The sequence below is a fragment of the Panthera onca genome, chromosome D1, assembly GCF_046562875.1.
Source record: "Panthera onca isolate mPanOnc1 chromosome D1, mPanOnc1 haplotype 2, whole genome shotgun sequence".
NCBI lineage: Eukaryota > Metazoa > Chordata > Mammalia > Carnivora > Felidae > Panthera > Panthera onca.
This window is the reverse complement of record NC_138348.1, coordinates 1195213-1219048: the sequence shown is the minus strand read 5'-3', so window position 1 is coordinate 1219048 and position 23836 is coordinate 1195213. Positions and strand designations below refer to the sequence as shown.

The following is a 23836-nucleotide window of genomic DNA, read 5'->3' as shown; positions in this document are numbered from 1 at the left end:
AGTCCACCCCGCGCGTCCTCTCTGGTCGGGCGCAGGCGGGCGGCAGGGGGCGCGCACGGACCGCCCGCGTCAGCCCGACCCGGCGCGCCGTCCTCCAGGCGGGGGACCGACCCGACCCCGACGCTGCCCTGAGCCGGGTCCCGCTCCACCGCTGGGGGCCCGGGCCCGCGTGGCCCGCCGCGATCACCCGCGGGGAGCCCGGCCCCAGCGGGCAGCGGGCTTGGACCTGGCCCGGCCTCACAAGGCGACCCCTGGCTGGGGAGCTGGGAACCCCACTTCCTTCCACGCACCGCCCAGCGCCCGGGCCCACCGCAGCCCCCTCCCCCAGCCGCCCCTGCCCCTGCGCATCTCGTTAGGGCATGAGTCTCCGCGCCCAGGCCGCTGGCCCTCCGAGGGGGCCTAGGGGGCGCGGACAGAATCCAGCACGGGGCTGGAAAGAACCTAGGGCAGAGCTAGCGGCCTGGGAAACTCGCAGTGCCTCCCTAAACCTCTGCCTCCTTGTTGCAAAACTCCAGGTTTTAAGTGCTCCTTTGCACCAGAAATGACAGAACTGGAGAATAATCATGGCCCATACATACTTCCCTGGCCAGGTCCAGCCCCAGAAAGCTGCACGCCACCCCCACCCACTCATCTACAGCTTCCAGAAGGAAGTGAGGACATCATCGCCCGCCCCTCAATTTACTGCCACCTGCTCAGGCCTAGCTAGGAGCTGCCCAGGGCACAGCCAGAGTTCTTTGGGGCCATGGGCACTCCCAGGCCACGTGCAAGTGCTGACCACGTCCCGGCTGGGCAGAAGAGGAGCCCACTTGAACACCTTCCCCCCTGGCCAGGGAGCAAACCCAACTCCTCGATCTAAAGACCAACAAACCCCAACTCCTGCCGCTCCCAGGCCCTTCTGGCTCTCTCTGTGCTCCCTCCCCAAGGGCCTCATGTGCTCCCTCCAGCCACCTGGCCCCATCTGGGCTCAGCCTGAATCCCCCTGTCCCCTCCTGGGGCTCAGCCTCCCCACTCTTCAGACATGGAGTGAACCCAAACATAGCAGGGTCCCAGGGAAGCCCCCACCCACCACTGTCCCGGCCATGCATCTGGGCTGGGCATTCCCAGGAGCTCAGGGTCTGCCTCTGGCTAGCAGATCACGGAAAGAGGAAAGACCTCAATCCAGTCCCAGCCCCAGCCCCACCCCAGCCCCAGATAGCCCCCAGGTTACCAGTGCTCCCTTCCAGGACAGGCCCAGTTGACTGTTTATCCTCGGTGTTGGCTCTGTGCCAGGAACACATCCTCTCCCCTCCCCACCCCCCCGCCCCCCCCCTCCCTGCGCCCGCCATGCACCACATATACACACAACTACCCTGACATTCTTCAGGCCAGCAAGAAAGGAGGCCCCACGCACTTACTACACACCTACTCTGTGCAAAGCCCTGAGGCTGTAGGTGGCTCAGCCTGCTTGGGAGAACTGAGGGTCAGAAGGGGGGACCCTCCAGAGCCCTGCCCAGGACCCACCTGCTACCCGATGCCCTCCTGCACTCCCACACAGAGCTCTGCGGTCCAGAGTGCCCATCCTGGCCCAGGACAAGACAGGCTAGTTGTGCCTGGCACATTTTTTGTGACCCTTCTTCAACCAAGGATGGCTGAGAGCCACCTCCTAGCTCTCTCCCTCCTTGGGAAGGTGCTGCACTCCCTGGGGGCCAAAGCCCCTCTCAGAGCCCCTAGGTGGCCCTGGGAGACCTGCCAAGGGTGGGTGCCTCAGGCTACAGGAAAGATCACCTCACTCTCCATCGGCCAGAAGGGGTTTTAGAAACATCTGAGCTGTCTGGTCACACCTCCCACCAAAAAATAAATTACCTTCAAAGGCTCCCGTCAGTGTCAGCTCACGGCAGGGGTCTTTGTCGTCTTTCTCAGAGCTAACATCCCAGTGCCCCACACAGGGCCCGGCTGGAGAAGGTGCTCAGTAATCAGTAGGTGTGTGGGTGCATATCTTCTCCCGGCTCTCCTGCCTCCAGCTCCCTGACCTCCTCCAGGTCTAGGGACCATCCAGGTCTTTCCCGCCCGGGGGGTAGGGAGGGGTCCCTTCTGCACCACGGATGCCTCCCCAGCCTCCAGACCACCTCCTGGGGTGGCCTCCAGGCTGCCCACCGCCCGTGTGTCTCTGACCCCTGTTTGTTTCCGGCCCAACCCTGCTCAAGGTGTAATTACCTATGTTTGTTCCCGCTCTGGACTCCCAGCGTCCGGGCCTCAAGTCGCCTGGGGGCAGACCCTCGACAGCCTTGACTGGGGGCTGGGGGAGAACACACATTGTCAGGGTGGACCCCGATAAGCACTGTTTGGGGGTGGCTTTTCACCGGAAGCGTCAGGGGCTGGAGTGATCGGCGGGGCCTGGGGGACAGCACTGCACTGGGGACACCCTCCCCAGAGTTCATGAGACGTGTGACCTGAGACAAACCGTCTCGCCTCCGAGCTTCCAATTTGCTCCCGAGTAAAGTGGAAACCCAGGTTCCCACCTCCAGGGGTGCTGGAGAGGGTCGGCGTCAGTGCCGCAGGTAAAGTGCTCGCGGGCCTAGCTTGCGCAGCGCCCTCGCCGCCCGGGACCGCGAGGGTCTCGGGGCCCGTAGGCCCCGCGCGAACAAAGGCTGCGGGGCTGGGGAGGCGGCGCCAGCTCCGGCCGGGCCACGGCGGGTGAAGACCCTCGAGCCACGATCCGTTCATCCGGCCCCTCCTCGGCGGTGTGCGGCGCGAGGCCGGGGGTCCCCGCGTGCTGGGGCCGGGAGCCGGGGCTAGGAAGGCTCCCTGAAGGTTGGTTGGGGGGGGGGGGGTCCCTGGCAGCACGGAGGGGACGCCACACGGCCCCTTTAAGAGCCGGTGCCGGGCGGGGGGGCGGAGGGCAGAGGGCGGAGGGCGGCGGCCAGCCCGGCCCCCCGCCCCCCGCGGCCGCCGCCTCTGATCTGCACCCGCGGCCGGGCTCCGGCTGACGTCACCTGCCCCCGAGCCGCGCGCGCTGATTGGCTGCAGGTGACGTCAGGGCCTTTTTCGCTCGGCATGACCTCATCCCCGCCGGCGGCCCCGCCCTCCGCCCCGGGCCTGTCACTCGCGGCCGAGCGCGGCGGCCCAGCCGGCTCCGCGCCCCCCGCCCGGACGCCGGAGCCCGAGCCGCGCCGGAGCCGCACCGGCCGCGCCCGCCGAGCCCGGGGGGTGGGATGCGCGCCGCGAGCGCGCGTGCCCGTCCGCAGTGCGCGCGCCCCGGCCCGAGCGAGCGCTCCCCGCGGCGGCGGCGGCGACGGCGGCGACGGCGACGCGGCCCGCGCGCTCCCCCGGCCCCTGCCCCGGCTGCGCGGGCCCCCGCCGGGCCCATGGGCGGCGCGGCCGAGCGGGCGCGCTGAGCGGGCGCGGGTCCCCGTGCGCCCCGGACACGAGCGACGGCGAGGTGAGCGGGGGCGCCGAGCGCGGACGCGCGGGGCGCGGGCAGGGGGCCCGGGGTGGGGGTGGGGGGCGCTGCGTCTGGAGCGCTGGGGCGGCAGCACCCGGCGGGCGCCCGGGAGGAGGAGGCGGCCCGGAGGTGAGCGGCCAGGCTCGCGGGGACGCCACTGGCCCGCCCGGGAGGCCCTTCCCCCGCCTCTCCCAGTCCCCGGTGGACCCTGGCCCGGTCCACACTGGCCCACCCCTCCCTCCTCCGGCTTCTCCGCCTTTCTCCTCGAAATTCCTTCTTATTTGGGGGGTAGGGGGGAGCACGCAATAAGGACCCGGGATCTGGGCCATTTGTGATCCAGCGTGGATCTGTACGGACGTCTGCGAGAACCCCAGACTCCCTAACCCCCACCCCGCCATGGAGGCCCCAAATTGGAGAAGGTCGTCCCTGCCCCCGCGGGCTGGCGATGCAGGCCTTGACCAAAGGAGCCGAGGGTCCTGGCCTGTGGAGAGGCTCTGGAAAGGGCCCATTCCGTGTTCGGCGGGGAGGGGCTGCAGATCCGTGTTCCCTCTCTGGCCAGGCCGCCACTGGTACCCACACCCCAGGGTGCTCAGCTGGCCTCTGCAGAATAAAGACCATCCGCCCGCCTGCTGCAGAGGCAGCAGCGGGTGCTGGGGGAGGGGCTGGCACTGCCAGGCTGAGTGCAACCAGCCTCCCTCAGCCTATCTGCCCACCTTGGTGGGGAGGGGTACCTAACAGACTGGCCCGGAGCAGAGGGGGCGATGATGGGCCGAGGATGTGCCCAGCCCCCACCAGGTCACCCCTACTGGGAGAATTTGCCTCCTGAGTTCCTGCTGCAAGCTCGTACTAGCTTCTGCCCTGGGCTGGGGGGGTTGGGGGGGGGGGTCCTGGGTGCTGCAGCGATTGGGGGTTCGGGGGGGGGGGGGTCGCGGATCCCGCGGGGTGGAGGAGGGAGGTGGCCAGATCTAATGCAGTGTCCACAGGGGTGCCGCTTGGGGTGGAGGTGGGGGTGCTGCAGGCCAGGGGAGCAGCTTCATGCCCTGGGGGTCTGAGCGGAGGTCTGAGGGTCCATCACTCCCCGCTGCCTCCCTCAGACCTTCTTGCTTCTAGGGCAGCTCAGAGAATGAGTGTAGCATGCAGTGTCCCCACCCTGCTCAGGGAGGACAGATGTCCCATGAATTCATTCCCCAGAAGCTTAATAAGCACCTGCCTAGGTAGGGCAGATCATGTGACCAGGAGCTGGGAGTCAGTCCTGAAGTCTGACTGAATACCTCCTGCTGTAGGCAACGAGGGCCCCAGGAGAGTTGCTGGGTGGCTTCTAGTCCCCTGCTGCCCTGGGCCCTTGGGAAGGCTCCTGTGCCCCAGAGGCTGCCTCCAGGAACAGTGGGTTCCATGCATACAGATGCAGAGAGATGCTTGAAGTGATCCTCTGCTCCAGGTCCCTACCCGGAATCCTCTCCTCTCCAGCTGAGGCTGACCAGCTGGTCCAGATGTTTCCAGTGGACAGAGAGCCCAAGGGGCCATGAAAGCCAGTGGGTGCAGACAGGAGAGGAAGCAGAGCCAAACCCATAGCAAGAGGAACGTGGGTCAGACTCTGACCACAAGGACTGCACGGGCTGAGGCCACCTCTGCCTGAACCCGTCCAGGCAGTGACTGGTGGGTGCCCCGGGATGGCCCAGGTGTGTGGCATGGGGCACAGTGACCAGAAGTCCTGCAGATCAGTAGGACTAGAACAAGCCAGGAAGGAACAGAGGAACCTAGATTTGTAGGGTCCCGAACATGCCCTCTCAAGGACCGACGTGCTGGGACCTCCCACCCCAGGCTCTACCCAGACTCCTATGACCTGGGGGTGCAGGGCCCCCACCCCACCGTCTCCCAGGCACACAGCCTCCCCAGACCAACTTGGCTCTGCTTGGCCTTGTCATTGGCTCCTCCCGGGCAGAGTAAAGGCCAGCTTGGGTCCCGTTGCATTCACCTCGGGGAGAGGGGGTGGGGGGGGGGCGGGTGAGAGCATTTGGGGATCCCTGATGAGAACAGATGGGGGTAAATGAGCTGAGCTGGTGTGAGCCCCCTACCAGTCTCTCTCCTGGCCTCTCAGTTTCTGCCTCCAGAGGTGTCCCTGGTCACAGTGAGCTGGACACATCAGCATTGTGGGTGCCCCCGCTGCCAGCTCTTCCCTAGGGCCTGCCTATGTGTGCCAGGCACCACTTGAGTTGGAAATACCACTCTGAGCGAGAGCCACGGGCCACCCGTGGCAGACAGTCCTGATGGTGGTCTCCGGAGGTAGTGAGTTCCCCATCACTAGGTGCTGAGCAGAAGGTACCCTGGCGAAGATGCCTTCTGTTGGGGGTCTTCTGGCCACACGTGTCTCTTGCTCAGGGACAAGAGGGTGCCCCGTGGAGGCCCTGGGAGCCAACAATGTGACAAGATCTTGGAGCTGGCTTCTGGGCTTTCAGGGGATTTGGCACGCAGAGGGCGCACCGGTGACCGCGTGCATGTGCACACACATCTGCGTGTGAGCGATTGCATGAGGGGGTGGAGTGGGTTGTGGGAAAGAGGTGAGCACTGTGCGGACGGTGTGCAAGGGGGCACATTCCGACTCACGCGGCAGTGGACACGCAGCACAGAAGCCAGGCCGCGCTGTGTACCTGACCTTTCAGAGGAAGGGGGCTGCCTGCGGCCTCCTAGGCGGTGCCCAGCCAGGTGGGGAGGGGCCTCCTGCCTTTGGACTGAGAATTGCTAAGTGTCCTAAGCAAGGAGCCCTTTGACGGGGGTCTAGGGGGCTATGCCCCCCTCCCACTGGCACCCAGCCTCTGGAATAGCAGGTGATGGCTGCTGTCTCCCCTCAGTTCCCAAGAGTGGAGTCCGGGCTGTACCTGGGGCGGGTGCTTGAAACTGGGGAGGCCCAAGAGCCTGCAATATCTGTTTTCCCTGTGCCCACCTGGCCCATTATAGCCCCACTTACCTGCTCAAGACTGTCCTAAGCTTTCTCCACCCCCGACTGGAGTTCTGGGCTCGGATCCATAGCACGACAGGGGAGGGTCTGCCCCCAGGAGCTTTAGCCCCGAGGAGGCCCTGAGAGGTCTTGCAGGAGGTGCACTTGGGCCAGACCGTGGCCCCTTGAAGGCTTCCTGGAGGCAGGAGTGAGGTGCTCCGTGGGTGCCCTTGGCAAGAAAGGTTAGGACCCCGTGGAGCAGAGAGGGGAGGGCCTGGAGGAGTGTCACCGCGGGGCTTTGGGACTCGTAGGGACCCGGCCCCCGGTCATCCCAGGCCCCAGCTCCTGGGCACCTGCAGGAAGCAAGGAGCGGGCCCTGCCGTTCTGCAGAGCCAGCCTGCTCTGTAGCTGTGCCGCAGGACCAGCGTTGCCTGGCACCTCCGTGGTTGCCATGGCAACGACGGAGGTGCTAACTTGCTAATGGGTCCCCCTCGGCTGCAAATAACAATACTAGAGCAGTTCACGGCGGAGCTGGAGGGTTCCCTAGGGGCTGGGGCTGAGACCAGGTACTGGGCCTGGGAGCCCAGCGGCTCCCCCTTCCAGCCCCCGGTCCCTGTCCTGCAGCCCAGCTCAGCTCCTCCACACCCTCCTCTCATCCTGAGCCCGCCTCCCTGCCTGTCCTACGGCCCTCAAGCTGTCCCGAAGCTTCTCAAAACACCTCATACAGGAATCGAATTGGGGACCCCTCATCACCCAGGTGGGGACACCCCTCAGACGGGCCCCCCTGGGCAGGTGGGGAGCCCCCTTTGCAGACAGGCCCCCGCCAGCAAGTGAAGACCCCCCTCAGCAGGTGGGGCGCCCCTTTTGGCAGATGGGCCCTTTTGCTGTTGAACTGGTTTCATACCGCCCTCAGGATGACCAGCAGCCCCAGCTGCACCCCTAGGCCCTGCCCCCACAGTGGAGGAGCCCGGGTGCCTGCCTGGGGAGCAGGGTGTCTGTGAGTGGTATCCCAAGGCCCCGCCCGCTGACCGGGGCCATCCCGGGCACTTCCCTCTGGGCCAGCAGACACGGTCTACACCTGCCGTGCTCCTGTTTCTCTGTGAAGTCTCCCACCCACACCAGCCTGGGAGCTCACCTGAGGGGGTGGTCCAGAAATGGCCGCAGCTGCCACTGCTGTCCCCAGGGCCATCATCACTGAAGTATGACAAGTGTCCTCAGGGGGTCCCACCGCAGCAGCAGCTGCAGCTGCAGGTGGGGGCGTGCTGAGGGGGTCCCCTCTCTGAGCTCCAGGGTACGTCTGTGCCCCAGCCTCTCCTGTGTCCGAGCTGGGTGGGGCTGTGGTAGAGGGAAGGTCCTGACTGAATGGCAACGGTGGAGGCCTTGGGTTCTATCCAGTGTCCTTGGTGTGACCTTCGACTGGTCCCACCCCTCCCCTGAGCCTCGGTTTCCCCCCTTCAAAGGAAACTCATCATCCTCACACTGTGTGCCTCCTGGCAGGCTGTGAGGCTCGGTGGGCCTAGAGAGAGGCCGGTCCTGGCAGGCGACACGGCAGATGGGGCCTCGCAGGCAGGACGAGGATGGGAGGCATGTGGCAGAGGCTTAGCACCAAACCCACAAGAGGGGCCTCTGCCCCAAGATCTGGGGTCCTTGTATCCCCACCTACCTCCTCCTCAGGCCGCGGGCCCTTAGAGGCCGTGCTGAGAGTCCCCGCATATGGGTCACCTACTTTGACTTTCATCTTTAGGTGCCACCCATCCACCCCACCCTGGGACCTCCCAGCCCCCAGAAGGGTCCCTCTAGACCTCAGGACTTCACTGTGCCCGGAGCACACCCGTGCTGCCACCCCCATCCCATGAGCGTGTGGCACACTCCTGCAGGGGGACAGACACTGGCCCCACATGGCACACACTCAAGCTCGCTCTGCAGAACTGGGACAGTGGCAGTGGCAGAGGAGCCCCACCTCCACTCCAAGACCCCTCCAGCACCTGCCCTGGCACCTGCCTCAGGAACCCATGGATTTGTGGAGGCAGCCCCAATGCCACCCCCGTTCCTCGGGGCCAGATTATCAGCTTATGGAGAGATTGTGCAGCATGGGGCCACAGAGGGAGGGTATGCCGGGCAAGGAGCATGTTCTGGACCCCTGCCTTGCCCAGAGTTCTGGACATTAGGAAGATGTGCAGGCCGGGGAGGGTATGCATCCTCGCAATGGGATGACAGAGCCTGAAGGCAGGATGAAGTGTTCTGGAAGCAGTGAGTGTCCATGATCCCGAGGGCCCAGGGGAGGCGTCCTCAGGCCCGTCCTGGACAGCCAGCCCAGTCCAAGCCCTGAGATCCTTCCCTCTGTGTTCCCCCATCTGCCTTTCTGTGTCCCACTTAGAAGCTGTCCCCATGACCTGGACAGTGCAGTGCTGGGTAGGACCGCGTACAAACACCCTCAGCCCAGCGGGTCACAGACTCCACCCCACTTACCTAAGATGTTAGGGGGCCTGACTTCCGTGGAAGAGCCAGAGGGGATGCTGGTTTATCCCAAGAGAGGAAGGGCCCCTGTGGGCACATGTCAGGCTCAAACCCCCTGGTCCCCCTGGGTCTCCCCACGGACCCTCTGAGGCTGGCCCTGCCCAGGGAGCTGACCAGGCACCCACCCTGGGGGCCTGCAGCACTGCTGACCCTTTGCCTCTCCCTGCAGGTCTGGCACCATGCCCGGTCCCTCCGAACTCTAAGCCACAGCCCCGGCCACCGGAGCAGCCTCTGTTCCCTTCAGGGCCCACCCCCTCCCCACTGCCCACTGCCCCACCATGGCTGGGGACCGGCTCCCTCGGAAGGTGATGGATGCCAAGAAGCTAGCCAGCCTCCTGCGGGGCGGGCCTGGGGGGCCACTGGTCATCGACAGCCGCTCTTTCGTGGAGTACAACAGCTGGCACGTGCTCAGCTCCGTCAATATCTGCTGCTCCAAACTGGTGAAGCGACGGCTGCAGCAGGGCAAGGTGACCATCGCAGAGCTCATCCAGCCAGCCGTGCGCGGCCAGGTACCTGACACCCTCCCTGCTGCGTCCACCCAGTCCCTGGGGCTGGTGCCACCCCCCCCCCCCCCACCACTGCCCCCAGGGCCACCCAGTCCCTGGGGCTGACTGCCTTCCCACCCAGACCCCCGTCACTTCCGGAGGCCAGGACAGAACTCGCCAGCCAGGTACACAGGAGCTCTCAGCTAACCCCAACTGGGCTCCTAGGGCCAGAATGTACTAAGCCATTCCAAGCCTCGGGCCTTGTAGGCGGCTCCCACACCTCCTCCCTGAGCTTCCTCTTAGGGTGCACAAATGCCTCTCCCCAGGGAGGCCCTCTGCAGATACCGTCTCCCCAGATACAATTCATCACCCCTCCCTTCCAGAGCCTGCTGCCCTATCTGGGTCCTCACTCAGCCCTCCGCCCCTGGCAGAGGTCTCCCCTCATAAGACAGGGCCATGTCCCTGGGGCCCAGTCCAGGGCTCACAGAGGGGCACTGAATGGATGAGCTAGGTGTGACCTTGCACAGGGGCATGGGGCGGGCAGGGGGTGGGGGGGCACAGGGAGGCCGTGGACCAGGATGGCAGCTGGGGAGGCATGTACTGATGGCCATGAGAAGTCAGAGGAAGACAGGAGGGGTGGCCAAGAGGCTCACACTGAGAGGTCCTGTCCCCAGCCCCCAGTTCTTTCCCCTCTAGAGTTTTGAATGACCCAGAATTCTCTCTGGGCCCTCCCCCGAGAACATCCCAGGTCACCTGCGGTGGACAGTCCTGGCACCGTCAGCCAGGAGCATCGAGTCCAGCCCTGGAAGGGACCCCTGGCCCAGTGACCTGGGAAGGCAGAGGCACCTCCAGTGTGGAGAGTGGCATGCCCAGCGGCCTGGAGCTGCGGGAGGGGTCTTGGTCACAGGCCCCGCCTCAGCAGAGCTGGATGTGAGAGGACCCAGGTGGCACAGCCGCTCGTGGGGAGTCCCCCCACCCACCCCCCAAGGCCAGAACAAGCTCCCTGCAGCCTCAGTGAGGGGAATCCAGTGATTAATCACCCCCAGCGAGGACTCCCTGCCAGAGCGCAATCCCATTGGCTGCTGGTGACATCATCCAGCCTAGGGTTGGCGGCTCAGCTGGCTTAAGGGCTGAGTGTGCTTGGGGGGCAGGGCATTAGCCACTCTGAGCAGAAGCTGCTGAGCATCTGGTCCCCAGGCAGGGCATTTGGGGTGGGGGGAGGGCACGGAACCCCAACTTCGAGCTGCTGCCTCCTGAATCCAAGGTGGCTCTTGTGGCAGTCCTTTTCCCATCACTGGCTGGGAAAGAGGAGAAGGGCCCAGGCCCAAAGGCATCCCACCTGCAAAAGCCCCAAAACGTGCCTCCCGGGGACCCTGGGGACAGTTTTCCCCTTGCCTCGGTCGCCCTGAGGGCGTCCGTGCACCCCTGTCCCTGTGGGCACCTGTGTGTACCCCTGAAGACCCTGTTACATTCACCTGCATCTCTTCTACGTGGACGTGGCCCCCAGTGGACACCCATAAGTGCTCCCTTAGCTCAGATGCCCGTGCGTGAGGACACGGCATTAGGACAAGCGTCCCCCGTTTCTGCCTGCTCCGAGGGCCTGCCTGTGCGGCTGTGGGCGTTGCTACCTGTCCAGGTGTGAGCTGTGCAGTGGGCGGCTCAGAGCCTGCCCTTCCCTCGAGGCAGCAAGGTGGCCGAAGCCCCTCCCTGCCAGTGCCTGACAAGCCACAGTGGGTGGCAGCCGGGGATGGGGGCCTCCGGCAGGTGCCCAGCAGTGCCCTGACCTCTGCCCTCATGGCTCCCAGGTGGAGGCCACAGAGCCGCAGGACGTGGTAGTCTATGACCAGAGCACACGGGACGCCAGCGTGCTGGCTGCAGACAGCTTCCTCTCCATCCTGCTCAGCAAGCTGGACGGCTGCTTTGACAGCGTGGCCATCCTCACAGGTGAGCTCAAGGGACAGACCCAAGGGAGGGGGCTGGGGGGCACCACTCTAAGCTTGGCTGTGCTGGGTGGAGGCGTCCGGGGAGGCAGCGTTCTGGATCCATCTCTGCTCTTTTTCCTAAGCCCAGAGACCAGCGACCACAGGGGCAGTGCTGGGAGGGGCGCCTTCTCAGTAACCCCGGAGTTCTCTGAGGCTCCGTTGTCCCCTCCCCTGGACCCCCACGCTTCAGAACCCCCTCGCACACGGGCCTCCCGCCACCACTAGCAGGTGAAGAGGTAGACAAGAGGAAAGCCCTAAATGCCAGCTGTAGCAGGTGCGGAGGGAAGGGATCTCTGACCCTCCACCTGCCTGGGAAGGGAGACACGGGCCCCATCCTCCGCAAACCCCAATCTGAGCACCCCTGGTCGCAGGCAGGGAGTGCCTGTGAAGGCCACGGCCAACACGGACGCCTACTTGATGATGACTCTGCCTGGGGTCCAACAGGGGTCCCTATAGGGCTTCCTGTTCCCCAAAAGCAGCCCAGCCAGCCTGGAGGCACACACGTAGGTGTGCCCGACGTGCGCGCACACACACACACACACACACGTTCCGAAGTGGTTCTTGAAGATGCCTTCCCCCCGTGGGCAGGGGCTGAGGCGCTTCCTGTAGAACCCACCTCCCAGAGGTGGCCCAGGTCCCAGGGCTGGGTTGACCTGGTCTGTCCCAGGGATGCACACCCTCCCTGCCCGGGGCTGGGGCGTTTGTGGGTGCTCCCGCCCCTGACCTCTGCCTGCCAGGGGCTGTGGCAGGTGGACGGAGGACGTAGAGGGCTGAGAGGGTGTACAGCCAACAGGATGTACATTCAGCCTGTCTGCCCTGAGTGGCCCTCACATGCAGGCACCCCATGGGGTGGTCCCAGGGCACCGGGCTGGCCCTCTGGCACGGGCCCAGTGGCAGCATGGACCTTCAATGTAACCTGAAGGCTAGAGCCAGTCCGCTCAGGGCAGACCTTTTGGAGGAAGTACCATATTCTGAAGGGTGTTCAGGTGGGTCAGCATCGTGTGCAGGTGTGCACACTGCCTTCTACACATGTCTGGGTCTACACGGTCAGAGGGTGTCTACATCGGTGCCTGCCCCGGGAGGCTGGTGATCTGTATTTGCTCGTGTGTGTGTGTGTGTGTGTGTGTGCATCCCACCTTGGTGATCCCAAACTTGTGTGGGTGGGCTGTGGGACTTGTGTGCATGTGTGTGAGCTCTGGGAACCACAAGCCACAGAATTGCAAACTCTGATTCAACCACTGTCCCCTGGGTTCACTGTGGGGGCTGAGCGGGTAGGAAGAAGATAGAGAGGACAGAGAGGCTCTGGGCTTTTTAATGGGTAGCCTGGGCGGACGGGAGCTCTCCCAGGGCCCAGCTGGGAACTCCAGCGTGCACGTGTGTGTGTGTGTGTGTGTGTGTGTGTGTGTGTGTGTGCCCGCCCGCCCGCATTCACGCACACACGTCAGTGTGCAGGCGCACACTCTCCAGCCAGGAGCGGGAGCCACCAGGCCCTTTTCTGGGAGTCAGAGAAACTGGTCTTAGAGCAGCACCCTCCCTTACCCCCAGGCTGCCCAGGAAAGCCCAGAACCTCTAATGGTGGGTCTCCTCTGGAGGCTGGGGCCCCTCACCCAGCATGCAGTGGGGCAGGCCTAGGCTGGAACGTGCCAGGAGCACTCATTTGGGACCTGGTTGTGCCCCGCTTGGCTCGCTAAGCTCTTGGGGCTGCTGCCCCTTGCAAGGTTAGAGTATTTGCACCCATTTCACTGAGGGCCAAGCCAGGTAGAAGTTATGACCCACGATGGTATGAGAAGGGCTCAGAGTGACACCGAATCAGGACCCAGACTTGGGGACGGCCTTCTCACCTTGCCCACAGTCTGAGGCCAGAGCAGCCCCGGAGCCAGTGAGAACGGGAAGGCGGGAAGGCGAGGCTCAGTGGGAAGGAGGGATGCGGCCCGGCCAAAAAGGGGAAGTGACTTTCCAGGATCACCAAGATCACAGGGGGAGAGGGGGTCTCAGCAGAGGCCAGAAAAGGAGGACCCCACCCCTCCGTGGGTGGGGCTGAGGAGCGCTGAGAGGTTGGCGCGGCTGGAGGGCAGGGAGATCTCTCTCCCGGGACAGCGGAGGCTCTTGGAAGCAGGAGTGGAGCGGTGGGGCAGGCGCCCTGGGGTCCGGAACCGGCTGCTGTGACCGCTGCCCTCCCCGCCCCCTCCCCCCAGCAGCTCGGCGGTGACGTCCGGCGGGGCGGGGACGGGAAAGGGAGCCTGGCCCTTTAAGCGGCGGGCGGCCCTCGCCCCGGTGCGCGTTGCTGCGGAATGCGGGCTGGTGATGTCGCGGCGCCGGGTCGGTGCGCCCCCGCGGCCCGACTCCGCGCGCGCCGCCCTCGGACCCTGGCCGGAGACCGCGGCGGGAGCGGCCCCTGCGCAGAGGGTGCGCGGAGAGAGGATGGGTGGGTGGGGACCCTGCCCGGGGCGCGGGGACCGCGGGGGGCGCGCGGGGGTTGCGGGGGGTGGGGGGCACCGCCCGCATCTGGGCAGGAGAGCCCGAGCATTGGGAGCTGCGGGCGGGGGCAGGGGCCGAGTGCCCGCGGAGTCGGTGGAGTTGGTGCGTACTAGGCATGAGCTTTTGTGCGAATCCGAGATTCCATTGTGAGGCGCAGCCAGCTGGGAAGCCGTGAGGCAGAGGGAGGCGGGTATCCCTCCCGAAGGAAGGTGCCCTTGGGGACGCCTAGGGGATGGGGGCGCCTCCCGGCTGCCAAGAATGCCAGCACCTGCAGAGGGTCCAGGCCCGCTGCCACGGATTCAACCCAGGACGGCCCCAGAGCCGGGGTGGGGGGGTGGGGGGGGCGGCTGAAATCACTGGAGGGGCCCGTCTCCAGCTCTGCTGCACCTGACATGTATAGGGGGCTTGTAGGGATCACTACCAGAGGCTTGGCTCTGGTTTGGTGGCGGGGGTGGGGGGTGGGGGGTGAGTCCTGTGGGGCTTTACTTGAGGAATCCCAGTCAGGTCTGGTAAGTCTGCACCTGTGCAGAGACCCCCCTTTGTGCAGGACGTTCCTGGTGGAATGCAGCCCCCCCACCCCTCAGCTTAGGCCATGTCACCCAGAGAGTGGAGAGCAAGGGAGGCTAGAGATAGCAGAGATGAGCCGTTAGAGAGATGCTGCAGACCTTGCCCTCCTGGGGTGGGGGGCACCGTCATCCAGCAGGAACATCCAGGGGCCCCCGGCTCTGAAGGGTGAACAGCAGCCCTCCCCCAGAACCCGAGCCAGCTTTCACCTGTGAGCTGTGTTGTCATGGGTGCTGACGGTCACCCACTTCTCCCTGTCCGGCCAGCAGGCTCGCGGGGACGGGACAGCTCCTCCAAGGCTCGTGCCTGCCCTCCCCCCAGCCTGGGGGCCCCCCATCACCATGCCCCCCCCCAGTCAATCCTTCGCTGGGGTCACAGGGAGCACACATGGCAGGCACTCTGGTTGGAGGTTCGTACAAACTGGCCACTGATCTGGGCTACGGGTGAAGGCCAAGGGCACCAGGCATCTCTGTCCTGGGAAATCAGCCAGGGCTCCCTCACCAGCTGTTGCTGCAGACCCGGAAAGAGCACGGGGGTCTCTTGGCCTGCAAACTCCCCTCACTCCGCGGCCTCCTCCAGAGCAGTGAGGTAGAGCGCGGTCCAGTTGAATTCTGAAATGGACCAGTCCACGGAGAGCAGAGAACGTCCACAGGGCTTGTGTCCCCGTAAGTGTGGTTAGCCCCAGGGTGCAGTCTCACGCCATCCCACCGAGTGCTGGCGATCACACCGGGTGTGGGCAGGTGTGTTCTCAGTGTTTCTTCGCAGTCACTGTCTCCTCTGAGCTTCACAGCTACGCCATGTGGCAGGCAGGGTGCGGAAGCAGGCCAGAGGCGGAGAGAGCTCTGCCCGCGGTCACTCACGGACTCAGAGACGTACTCGGGAGGCCCCCTCGGGTCTTTCAGGCCAGCGGAGGGGCTCCTTCCACTGACCTGTGGCCTGGGGCTTGGATGTGCGGGGAAGGCGGCAGGGCACATGCCAGCCACGTGCAGAACGTGGGCCCGCTTGCGTGCCCTGCTTGCACACAGCCCCTGGGCTTCCCAGCTCTCAGCCCAGCCTCTGGTGCTGCCTTCTGGGCAGAACGGAGCCCTAACTAGAGCACAGATGCCCCGCGGGCTGTGCCGATTCCAGTAGGTGATGTCATGCCCAGGGGGAGGAGGGCCCCTCAGAAGCCCTTGCCTCCTGGTCCTGGCACCCAAGCTTGGTCTGGGGCTCCCGGCCAACTAGAGCCAGGGAGGGATTGCATCAGCCCAGGGGGAGAGGCAGGAAGGCCGGGGCTGGCCCCAGGCCACGGGTACGAAGGAACCACACCCTCAGCAGGAGCCTTCCGTGGCATCCGAACGCACCCCTGCCTGGGTCCTGCACGTGCTAGACTGGCTCACCACCCAGACCCCACATTTACGGGCATCACAGCGGCGTCCTCAGTGCGGCCAGCTGCTAATTAGCCTGAGGAGGAATGTGGGCGTAGGGGCGGCCTGTATATGTGTGGAGCACACACCTCCACCTGGTGAGAGCAGCCCTCCAGCACCCAGCACGGAGGCCGGGTGCTCAGGCCAGAGGCCCACCCAGGGGCCTCCCTCTGGGCGGGGGAGTCCAGGCTGGGGGAGGCTGAGAAGTAGTGGTGCTCGGGTGCCCCAGCCAGCCGACCGCCTGACCCACGTCTCCTCCGCTCCTCCTCCTGCAGGGGGCTTTGCCACCTTCTCCTCCTGCTTCCCCGGCCTCTGTGAGGGCAAGCCTGCTGCCCTGCTGCCCATGAGCCTCTCCCAGCCCTGCCTGCCGGTGCCCAGTGTGGGCCTGACCCGCATCCTGCCTCACCTCTACCTGGGCTCTCAGAAAGATGTCCTGAACAAGGTGTGTGCACAGCTGGGGCTTTGGCCGTTGGCCGGGGAACGAGGCAGGAGCTCAGAAGCAGCTCCGGGGCTGGTCTGGGGGAGGAAGGGAGCCGACAGACCACGCGGGGATGGGTGGCCAGGTGCGGGAGAAGCACGGGTTGGGGGTGCGAAGACCCAAGGGGGCTGTGGCAGGACCAGAGCAGAGACGGGTGGAGAAGCAGCTCCCAGCCCCTCAGGCGGCGGAGCCCACATGCCAAACTGCTGATGTCACTGGGCCCCCGGCCAGCACTGAAAGAGTCCCGTGTTTTAAAACTGTGACGAGGGAAGAGGGTAAAGCCACCGCCCGGGCAACCCACCTCAGGCCGTGGGCGGGGCTTGCAGAGGCTCCCCTCTCCGGGACTTGCCAGGACCCGGAAGTCCGGTCCGGCGGCACCCCCGTGGTCTGACCTGTCCTCCTGTCCCCCCAGGATCTGATGACCCAGAACGGAATAAGCTATGTCCTCAACGCCAGCAACTCCTGCCCCAAGCCGGACTTCATCTGTGAGAGCCGCTTCATGCGCATTCCCATCAATGACAACTACTGCGAAAAGCTGCTGCCCTGGCTGGACAAGTGCATCGAGTTCATCGGTGAGGGGCGGCCGCTCCGCTGCCCGTGCTCGGTGGGGGGGGGGGGGGGGCGCGGGGGAGCAGGGGGCGGGGCCATCGAGTGCACCGTGAGGGGCAGGCGCACTCCTGCCTGTGCTTGTAGGGGGGGCAGGGGGCGGGACAGGGGGCGGGGCCATCGAGTGCACCGTGAGGGACGGGTGCACTCCTGCCTGTGCTTCTAGGGGGGGCAGGGGGCGGGGCCATCGAGTGCATCGTGAGGGGCGGGCGCACTCCTGCCTGTGCTTGTAGGGGGGGCAGGGGGCGGGGCCATCGAGTGCACCGTGAGGGGCGGGTGCACTCCTGCCTGTGCTTGTAGGGGGGGCAGGGGGCGGGGCCATCGAGTGCACCGTGAGGGGCGGGCGCACTCCTGCCTGTGCTTGTAGGGGGGCAGGGGCGGGGACAGGGGGCGGGGCCATCGAGTGCACCGTGAGGGGCGGGTGCACTCCTGCCTGTGCTTGTAGGGGGGGCAGGGGGCGGGGCCATCGAGTGCATCGTGAGGGGCGGGCGCACTCCTGCCTGTGCTTGTAGGGGGGGTAGGGGGCGGGGCAGGGGGCGGGGCCATCGAGTGCACCGTGAGGGGCGGGTGCACTCCTGCCTGTGCTTGTAGGGGGGGCAGGGGGCGGGGCCATCGAGTGCATCGTGAGGGGCGGGCGCACTCCTGCCTGTGCTTGTAGGGGGGGCAGGGGGCGGGGCCATCGAGTGCACCGTGAGGGGCGGGCGCACTCCTGCCTGTGCTTGTAGGGGGGCAGGGGCGGGGACAGGGGGCGGGACCATCGAGTGCATCGGTGAGGAGCGGGCGCACTCCAGCCTGTGCTCGTGGTGGGGGGGGCCAGGGGGGTAGGAGTCTCCAAGAGGAGGGAGGAGCGGGCGCTCTCCTGCCTGTGCTCGTGGTGGGGGCGGGGCGGGCGGGCAGTGGGGGCAGGAGTCCCGCAGAGAACAGCATGCAGGAGGCGGGAGGGAAGAGCTTGCGGTCACCGGTCACCGGCCTGAGGTGGGGCTGGGGCTGTTGGCGGCGGGGGGGGGGGGGGGGGAAGGGGGGAGGGCCGGTGAGGCCCACCCCCCCCCACCTGGGTTGGGGACCCCAGGCCTGACCCCGCCCCCACGGCTCCGCCTCCAGATAGAGCTAAGCTGTCCAGCTGCCAAGTAATCGTCCACTGTCTGGCCGGCATCTCCCGCTCTGCCACCATCGCCATCGCTTACATCATGAAGACCATGGGCATGTCCTCCGATGACGCCTACAGGTAGCCCCGTCTTTCTTCCCTCCCGTCTCCCCCCGCCAGCAACGGAAAGGCCCTGGCTCGGAGGGAGGGAGAGGCCCGAGCGGGGGGGGGGGGGGGGGGCGGGGGGGGCGGAGCGGGGGGCTCCAGCACTCTCGGGCGGGCGCCTCGGCCGCGCCGCGCCCCCAGCGTGGGGGAGGGGGAGCGGAGGGAGACAGGGAGGCCGTCCGGGTTGGCAGGGAGCCCCGAGCCAACACAGCCGCTCTCCTTCCCGCAGGTTCGTGAAGGACCGGCGCCCGTCCATTTCGCCCAACTTCAACTTCCTGGGCCAGCTGCTGGAGTATGAGCGCAGCCTGAAGCTGCTGGCCGCCCTGCAGGGTGACGGGGCGTCCCACCCAGGGAGCCCCGAGCCCCTCCCGGGCCCTGCGGCCCCACTGCCGCCGCTGCCACCACCTACCTCAGAGAGCGCTGCCACCGGGAGCGCGGCGGCCAGCACAGTCAGGGAGGGCGCGCCCGGCGCGGGCGGGGAGCTCCCCGCGCCTTCCTCCAACCCCGCCACCAGCGCGCTGCAACAGGGCCTTCGTGGCCTGCACCTGTCCTCCGACCGCCTCCAGGACACCAACCGCCTGAAGCGCTCCTTCTCGCTGGACATCAAGTCGGCGTATGCCCCGAGCCGGCGGCCCGACGACCCCGGGCCCCCCGACCCTGGGGAGGCCCCCAAGCTCTGCAAGCTGGACAGCCCGTCGGGGGGCGCGCTGGGCCTGCCCTCGCCGGGCCCCGACAGCCCGGACGCGGCGCCGGAGTCGCGCCCGCGCCTCCGCCGGCGGCCGCGGCCTCCAGCCGGCTCCCCAGCGCGCTCCCCCGCGCACGGCCTCGGCCTGAACTTCGGCGATGCCTCCCGCCAGACTCCGCGGCTCGGCCTCTCGGCCCTGTCGGCACCCGGGCTGCCCGGCCCCGGCCAGCCCGTGGGCCCCGGGAGCTGGGCGCCGCCGCTCGACTCTCCGGGCACGCCGTCGCCCGACGGGCCCTGGTGCTTCAGCCCGGAGGGGGCGCAGGGCGCCGGCGGCGCGCGGTTCGCACCGTTTGGCCGGGCGGGCGCGCAGGGCGCGGGGGGCGGCGATCTGCGGCGGCGAGAGGCGGCGCGGGCCGAGGTCCGGGACGCGCGGACCGGCTGGCCAGAGGAGCCGGCCCCGGAGACGCAATTCAAGCGCCGAAGCTGCCAGATGGAGTTCGAGGAGGGCATGGTGGAGGGGCGCGCGCGCGGCGAGGAGCTGGCCGCCCTGGGCAAGCAGGCCAGCTTCTCGGGCAGCGTGGAGGTCATCGAGGTGTCCTGACGGCGGCCGGGGACCCGGCGCCCGGCGCTCCGCTGCCCTCCGCCCCCTGGTCTGGGCCGCCAGCAGCCGGGCCTACTATAAATATATATTATATATAATGCAAAGAAAGGTAAATGGTTTTACTGCGATTTTTATCGAGAAGTAAATATTTCGATTTTTTTATTTATTTAAGCTGTTCATTCTGGCAATGATTTGGCAACAGTGCGGGCGGTCCTCGGAGCTCTATTTTTACTGTCTGGTATTTAAACTGAAACACCCGTTTCTAAGCAATATGAGGCCACCTTCAGTCCCGAGCTGGGGTGCCAGGCCTGGGGTCCCCTCCCTGCCCCCTCCCTCCCCCAGGAAACACTGCTGACCGTTGCAAAGAGGCTGCCGAGCTTTTGTGCACTTTTTACATAAGAAAAAGGGGGAAAAAGGAGAAAAAAAACTTTGCCACAAACTGAGCCTCAGAACCTCCCTGTCCCTCCCCGCCCCCTCCTCTCCACTCCTTCTCTTCTGCTCCTGTCTCAGGCTCTGCACCAAAGCCTAGGTGGGAGAAGTGTGCCAGGAGCTGGGGTGTGGCGGAGGAGGCTCTGCCGGCTGGAGGCTCCCCCTCACCTGCCCTCCTATTGCCCCCCCCTCCCCCGCCCCATTGCCTGGTTGGTGTTACAGGCATTGGGCCTGCAGAGGCTAGGGTGTTCAGAGGGGCTGGGGATAGAACAGGGTAGGGGCGCAGTGAAGGGGGCTCTTGAGTGTCAGATGCTGTGGGTCCCCAGAGCAGGAATGGAGGTAGAGTGCCCCCCCCCCCTTGCCTGAGCCCAGGTCCAGTTTCGTGGGTTCAGCAAGGCTGTTGGGTAGACGCTGCTCCCCTCTCCTCCACTTTGCAGGTGCCTCCAGCGCCACCTGCCAGGTGGGGGAAACAGCTGGAGTACAGGAGCTTGGCCCCTGGGGCAATCAGGCGGGAGGAGCTGGGCTAGCCAGTGCTGGCTCCATTGGTCAGAGGGCAGATGGATTTAGAGTCTTGTTCTGGGCTCTTCCTGCACCCAGCCCCAGGCCCCAGGTCAGACTTGGAATTCAGGTATGTTCCTGCAGGTGGGGCGGTGGGGAGGGCGGGGGGGTTCTCCACGAGGAGCTGGCTGCCTCGCAGCCGGAGGAGGCAGTTAAGCACCAGTCAGACCCTTGTGCTTCTGGGGGTGGGGGTCCTCAGCTTTGATAAGGACCCCTGACTCAGGCAGGTGCAAGAGGTGGCCCCCAGTCCTGCCCCTGCCCCTTGGGGTCCTTGGAGAAGAGCAGCTCCTGTACTCCCCTTTCCTGGGGAGCACTCACCTCTGTAGCCTCCCTGGGGTCTTCCACGTGGTGTGCCGGGGGCTTTTTGGCCCGAGTGGGCCAGCCTGGTGGGAAAGGCAGGGAAAAACTCCAGCCACCCCCTGCCCCACACCCTGTCAGGTCACAGGGACCCACAGCTTTTGGAGGCAGGAGTAGATGACCCCCAATCTTCAGATGTCCTAGAGTCTAGGGGTGGGGGCTGGTCACCTTGGGAAGAGGCCAGGGGCTTGGTAGGAGGGGTGGCTGGGGGGGACGGAGTCCTCAGGCAGCGGCCTCTGTGGCTGTTTCTTCTGTTTGTTCTTCTGTTGACCTGCAGCTCTGTGCACCTGCCATCCCCCCTTTAAGCAAAAGTCCTTTCCGGTTCCCTCCGTCCCCACCCCATTCCCCAAGAAAATAAGCTATCATTGTTGTGTTTGCAATCTATGGATTAGAGGTTTAAGTATTTATTATTATTGGTTTATTATTATTATTATTGATTATGTAAATTTGCCTTCTGTCTGTCTATCGCGTTGGGTTTCTGAGGTGACCCTGGGTGTGGAGGATGCACTGGTCCCCGCCTCCGCGCCCCCACCCCCGTGCTGTCCAGGAGACAGTGGTCTGGGGCCACTGGTTGGGCCCCAAAACTCTGGAGGCAGGTCCCGCGGTCCCGGTCCTTTCCTCCCTCTGCCCTTTCTCAGGGCGGCCAGCATCTCTTGTGACTTCTGTCCTGAGGTGTGGGGGGCTCTTGCCCTTGAGGCACGGGTCACCCCAAAGCAAGCAGCTGCACTGGGGGGAGGTCTTGTCTCGGCCACCCCCTCTCCTGTCCTGGGGGGACCGGGCCCTGGCACAAGCCCCTCCCCGGCCACTTCCACGCACTGCCCAAGGCGGGGCGGGGGCCGGGCCCCAGCCCTCTCCCAAGTCTCTCGGCCCTCCTCCCCTCCCCCATACCTCCCCACCCCCCCACTCCCCGGCCCTGGCATTGGGGGTTGCCCCACATTGGATCCGCCCCCTCCTAATATTTGCTGGAAAGTCCAGCGGAGGAGAGGTGGCAGGTCCCCCGCATGGCTCCTGGTCTCTCTGGACTGGGCAGCCCGCCCCTGCCTCAGAGCCCGTCCCCCAGCGCGGCCACACTCTGCTCCCCGACCTGTCCCCTTCTTTTGTATTTGGAAACGACGTGTTGTAATAAATCCTGAGATGGATGTTTTCTCCATGCCTCTGGTTGCCTCTTTCTTCACGCTGGTGGAGGGTGGAGCAGAGATGGGGCAGCAGCCCCTGGAGGCGTCCGACACCACGGTGCTGGGGATGGGCCCACAAAACCCACTTCCCGGGGCTCACGGTCCTGACCCAGAGGGCAGCTTGGGCCTGGCGGGGGAGCCGTGCCGGAGGAGCGCCCCCTTGTTTGCGGTCACATCCCAGGGAAGATCTAAACACCTCAGAACTACGTCCAGTAAACACTCAACCCCTTCCCATCCCACTCCCCAGGCATAACCCCTGGAGTAGCTCGCCGCTTCCCTGCAGCCCTCGTGTGCATGCCAGCGGGCGCACCATGGACACACCACACGATGGCTTTCCTTCCCAACAGAAATGGGGGTCTAGCTCTAGAGTGTGATGCAGCTAGCTTTTTAATTATTATTCAAATAATTTGTTGAAGGAATACACACGCGTGCTACAAGGACCAAAGGCCCCCACGGGTATCTGGTGGAAGGCACCGGTGCGACTCACCCACGTTCGTCCCCAACCACTGGGTTCCCACCAGGGCGGCCGGGCTGCTGCGGCTTACGTGTGTCTGCGCTGACTGCAGCGGGACGAGTGCCGGCTCTGGGCTCCGTCAGCCGCGACAGCCCGGGTTGAGGTTACTCCACCCTGTGTGGTCACAGCCACAGCTCCGACCGTTCAGGCAGGGCTCTCCTGGGACAGATTTTTAGACAGGACTCCTCTGGGTCACTCCAACGCTCGCTTGGCCATCACTATAACAGCAGCCCCTGGGTACTGAGCTCACTCTGCCAAGCATCGCTCCAGGTTATTTCCCGGGAACGTATCTCCCCATGTCCAGGTGAGCGGTCGGACCGATCGGTGACCTCACAGAGCATCGGACCCTTCTCGCGGGCCTGGCCTGCTTATTCCTAGGGACGCTTCCCAATTTCCAAGCAGCAGAGAGCCCAAGCCAGTGACACGGGCCCGACCCGCGTGGGTGCGTGTGAGCACGTGTGCGCATGTGTGCGTGCAGAATGCGTGTGTTTCAGGAGCCGGGAGAGAAGAGGAAGCAGGAGGTGGGGGGGGGGGGTGCTGAGCTGGCCCCTGTCTGGGGGCTGCCAGAGGAGGCAGGGTCCTTGAGTCCAGCATCCTAGGAGCCCTCAAGAGGCTGAAAGCTAGAAGCCTTGGGCTGCCGCTAAAGCAAGGCTATTTTTAGCTCAAGAACATCTATTTATAAGTCTGGCAGCCCCTTGGAGTCAATAAAACCAGGACTGGAAGAAAGCTGTCTCAAGCACCGCGTGGTCTCTCCCACTCTCCCTAAGGCAGGAAAGCACCTGCAGGTACAGGAGGCAGGGTGATGGGGCCTCTCCCAGGCTGGCCGGCTGGGGCACAGAAGGCCAGAGGACACTGGGTGGGGGGGGGGGGGGGGTGCATAAGAATTCAAGCGGGGTGGGGGATGCCTTTTGCCAAGTTGACCAGGCAAGGGGAGGTCAACCTGCCCAAGAGCTGAACCAAGCAGGTAGTGAGGCCAGACCGGAACACCGGTGGGCTGGCCTCCACCTGCTCCTGGCCACACGGCCCGGTGCCCATCACAAGGGGTCTTCTGTAAACACTGGGCGTCCTGCCGGCTTCTGCCTCTTGCTCCCCTGCCTCCCTAGGTCAAGAGCTTCAGGCTCTTGATGGGTCTTGGGTGGGTGAGTTGACTGGTCAGTAAAGGCCCAGACTTGTGTGGGTCTGGGCCTGTGGGTTGTGATGCTTTCGGCCAGGGGTACCCGGGGCCCTCACCTGGCCTGCACTGCTTGGTGGCCCCCACGGGGCCAGGGTTGTGGCCACACCGGCCCTGCCGGTCCCTACGATGACCACAGGACACACCTCAGCAGCAGCCATAGGGGCACTTGGAGGGACACTTACTGCTCACAGGTCCTAGCAGGTGCACACACACACCTGGGGC

The 23836-nt window shown here is 65.5% G+C and overlaps 1 protein-coding gene across 1 annotated transcript; it reads left to right on the top strand.

Moving 5' to 3' along the window:
- Positions 1 to 3053: 3053 nt before the first annotated feature.
- DUSP8 (dual specificity phosphatase 8) lies at positions 3054 to 21897 on the top strand. The gene is made up of 7 exons (XM_078433835.2): positions 3054 to 3418; positions 9043 to 9382; positions 11164 to 11302; positions 16064 to 16230; positions 16679 to 16838; positions 17974 to 18097; positions 18351 to 21897. Exons 2-7 carry the CDS (start codon positions 9152 to 9154, stop codon positions 19405 to 19407), a joined length of 1878 nt encoding a protein of 625 aa, XP_078289961.1. The 5' UTR covers positions 3054 to 3418; positions 9043 to 9151; the 3' UTR covers positions 19408 to 21897.
- The last annotated feature ends 1939 nt before the right edge of the window (positions 21898 to 23836 follow it).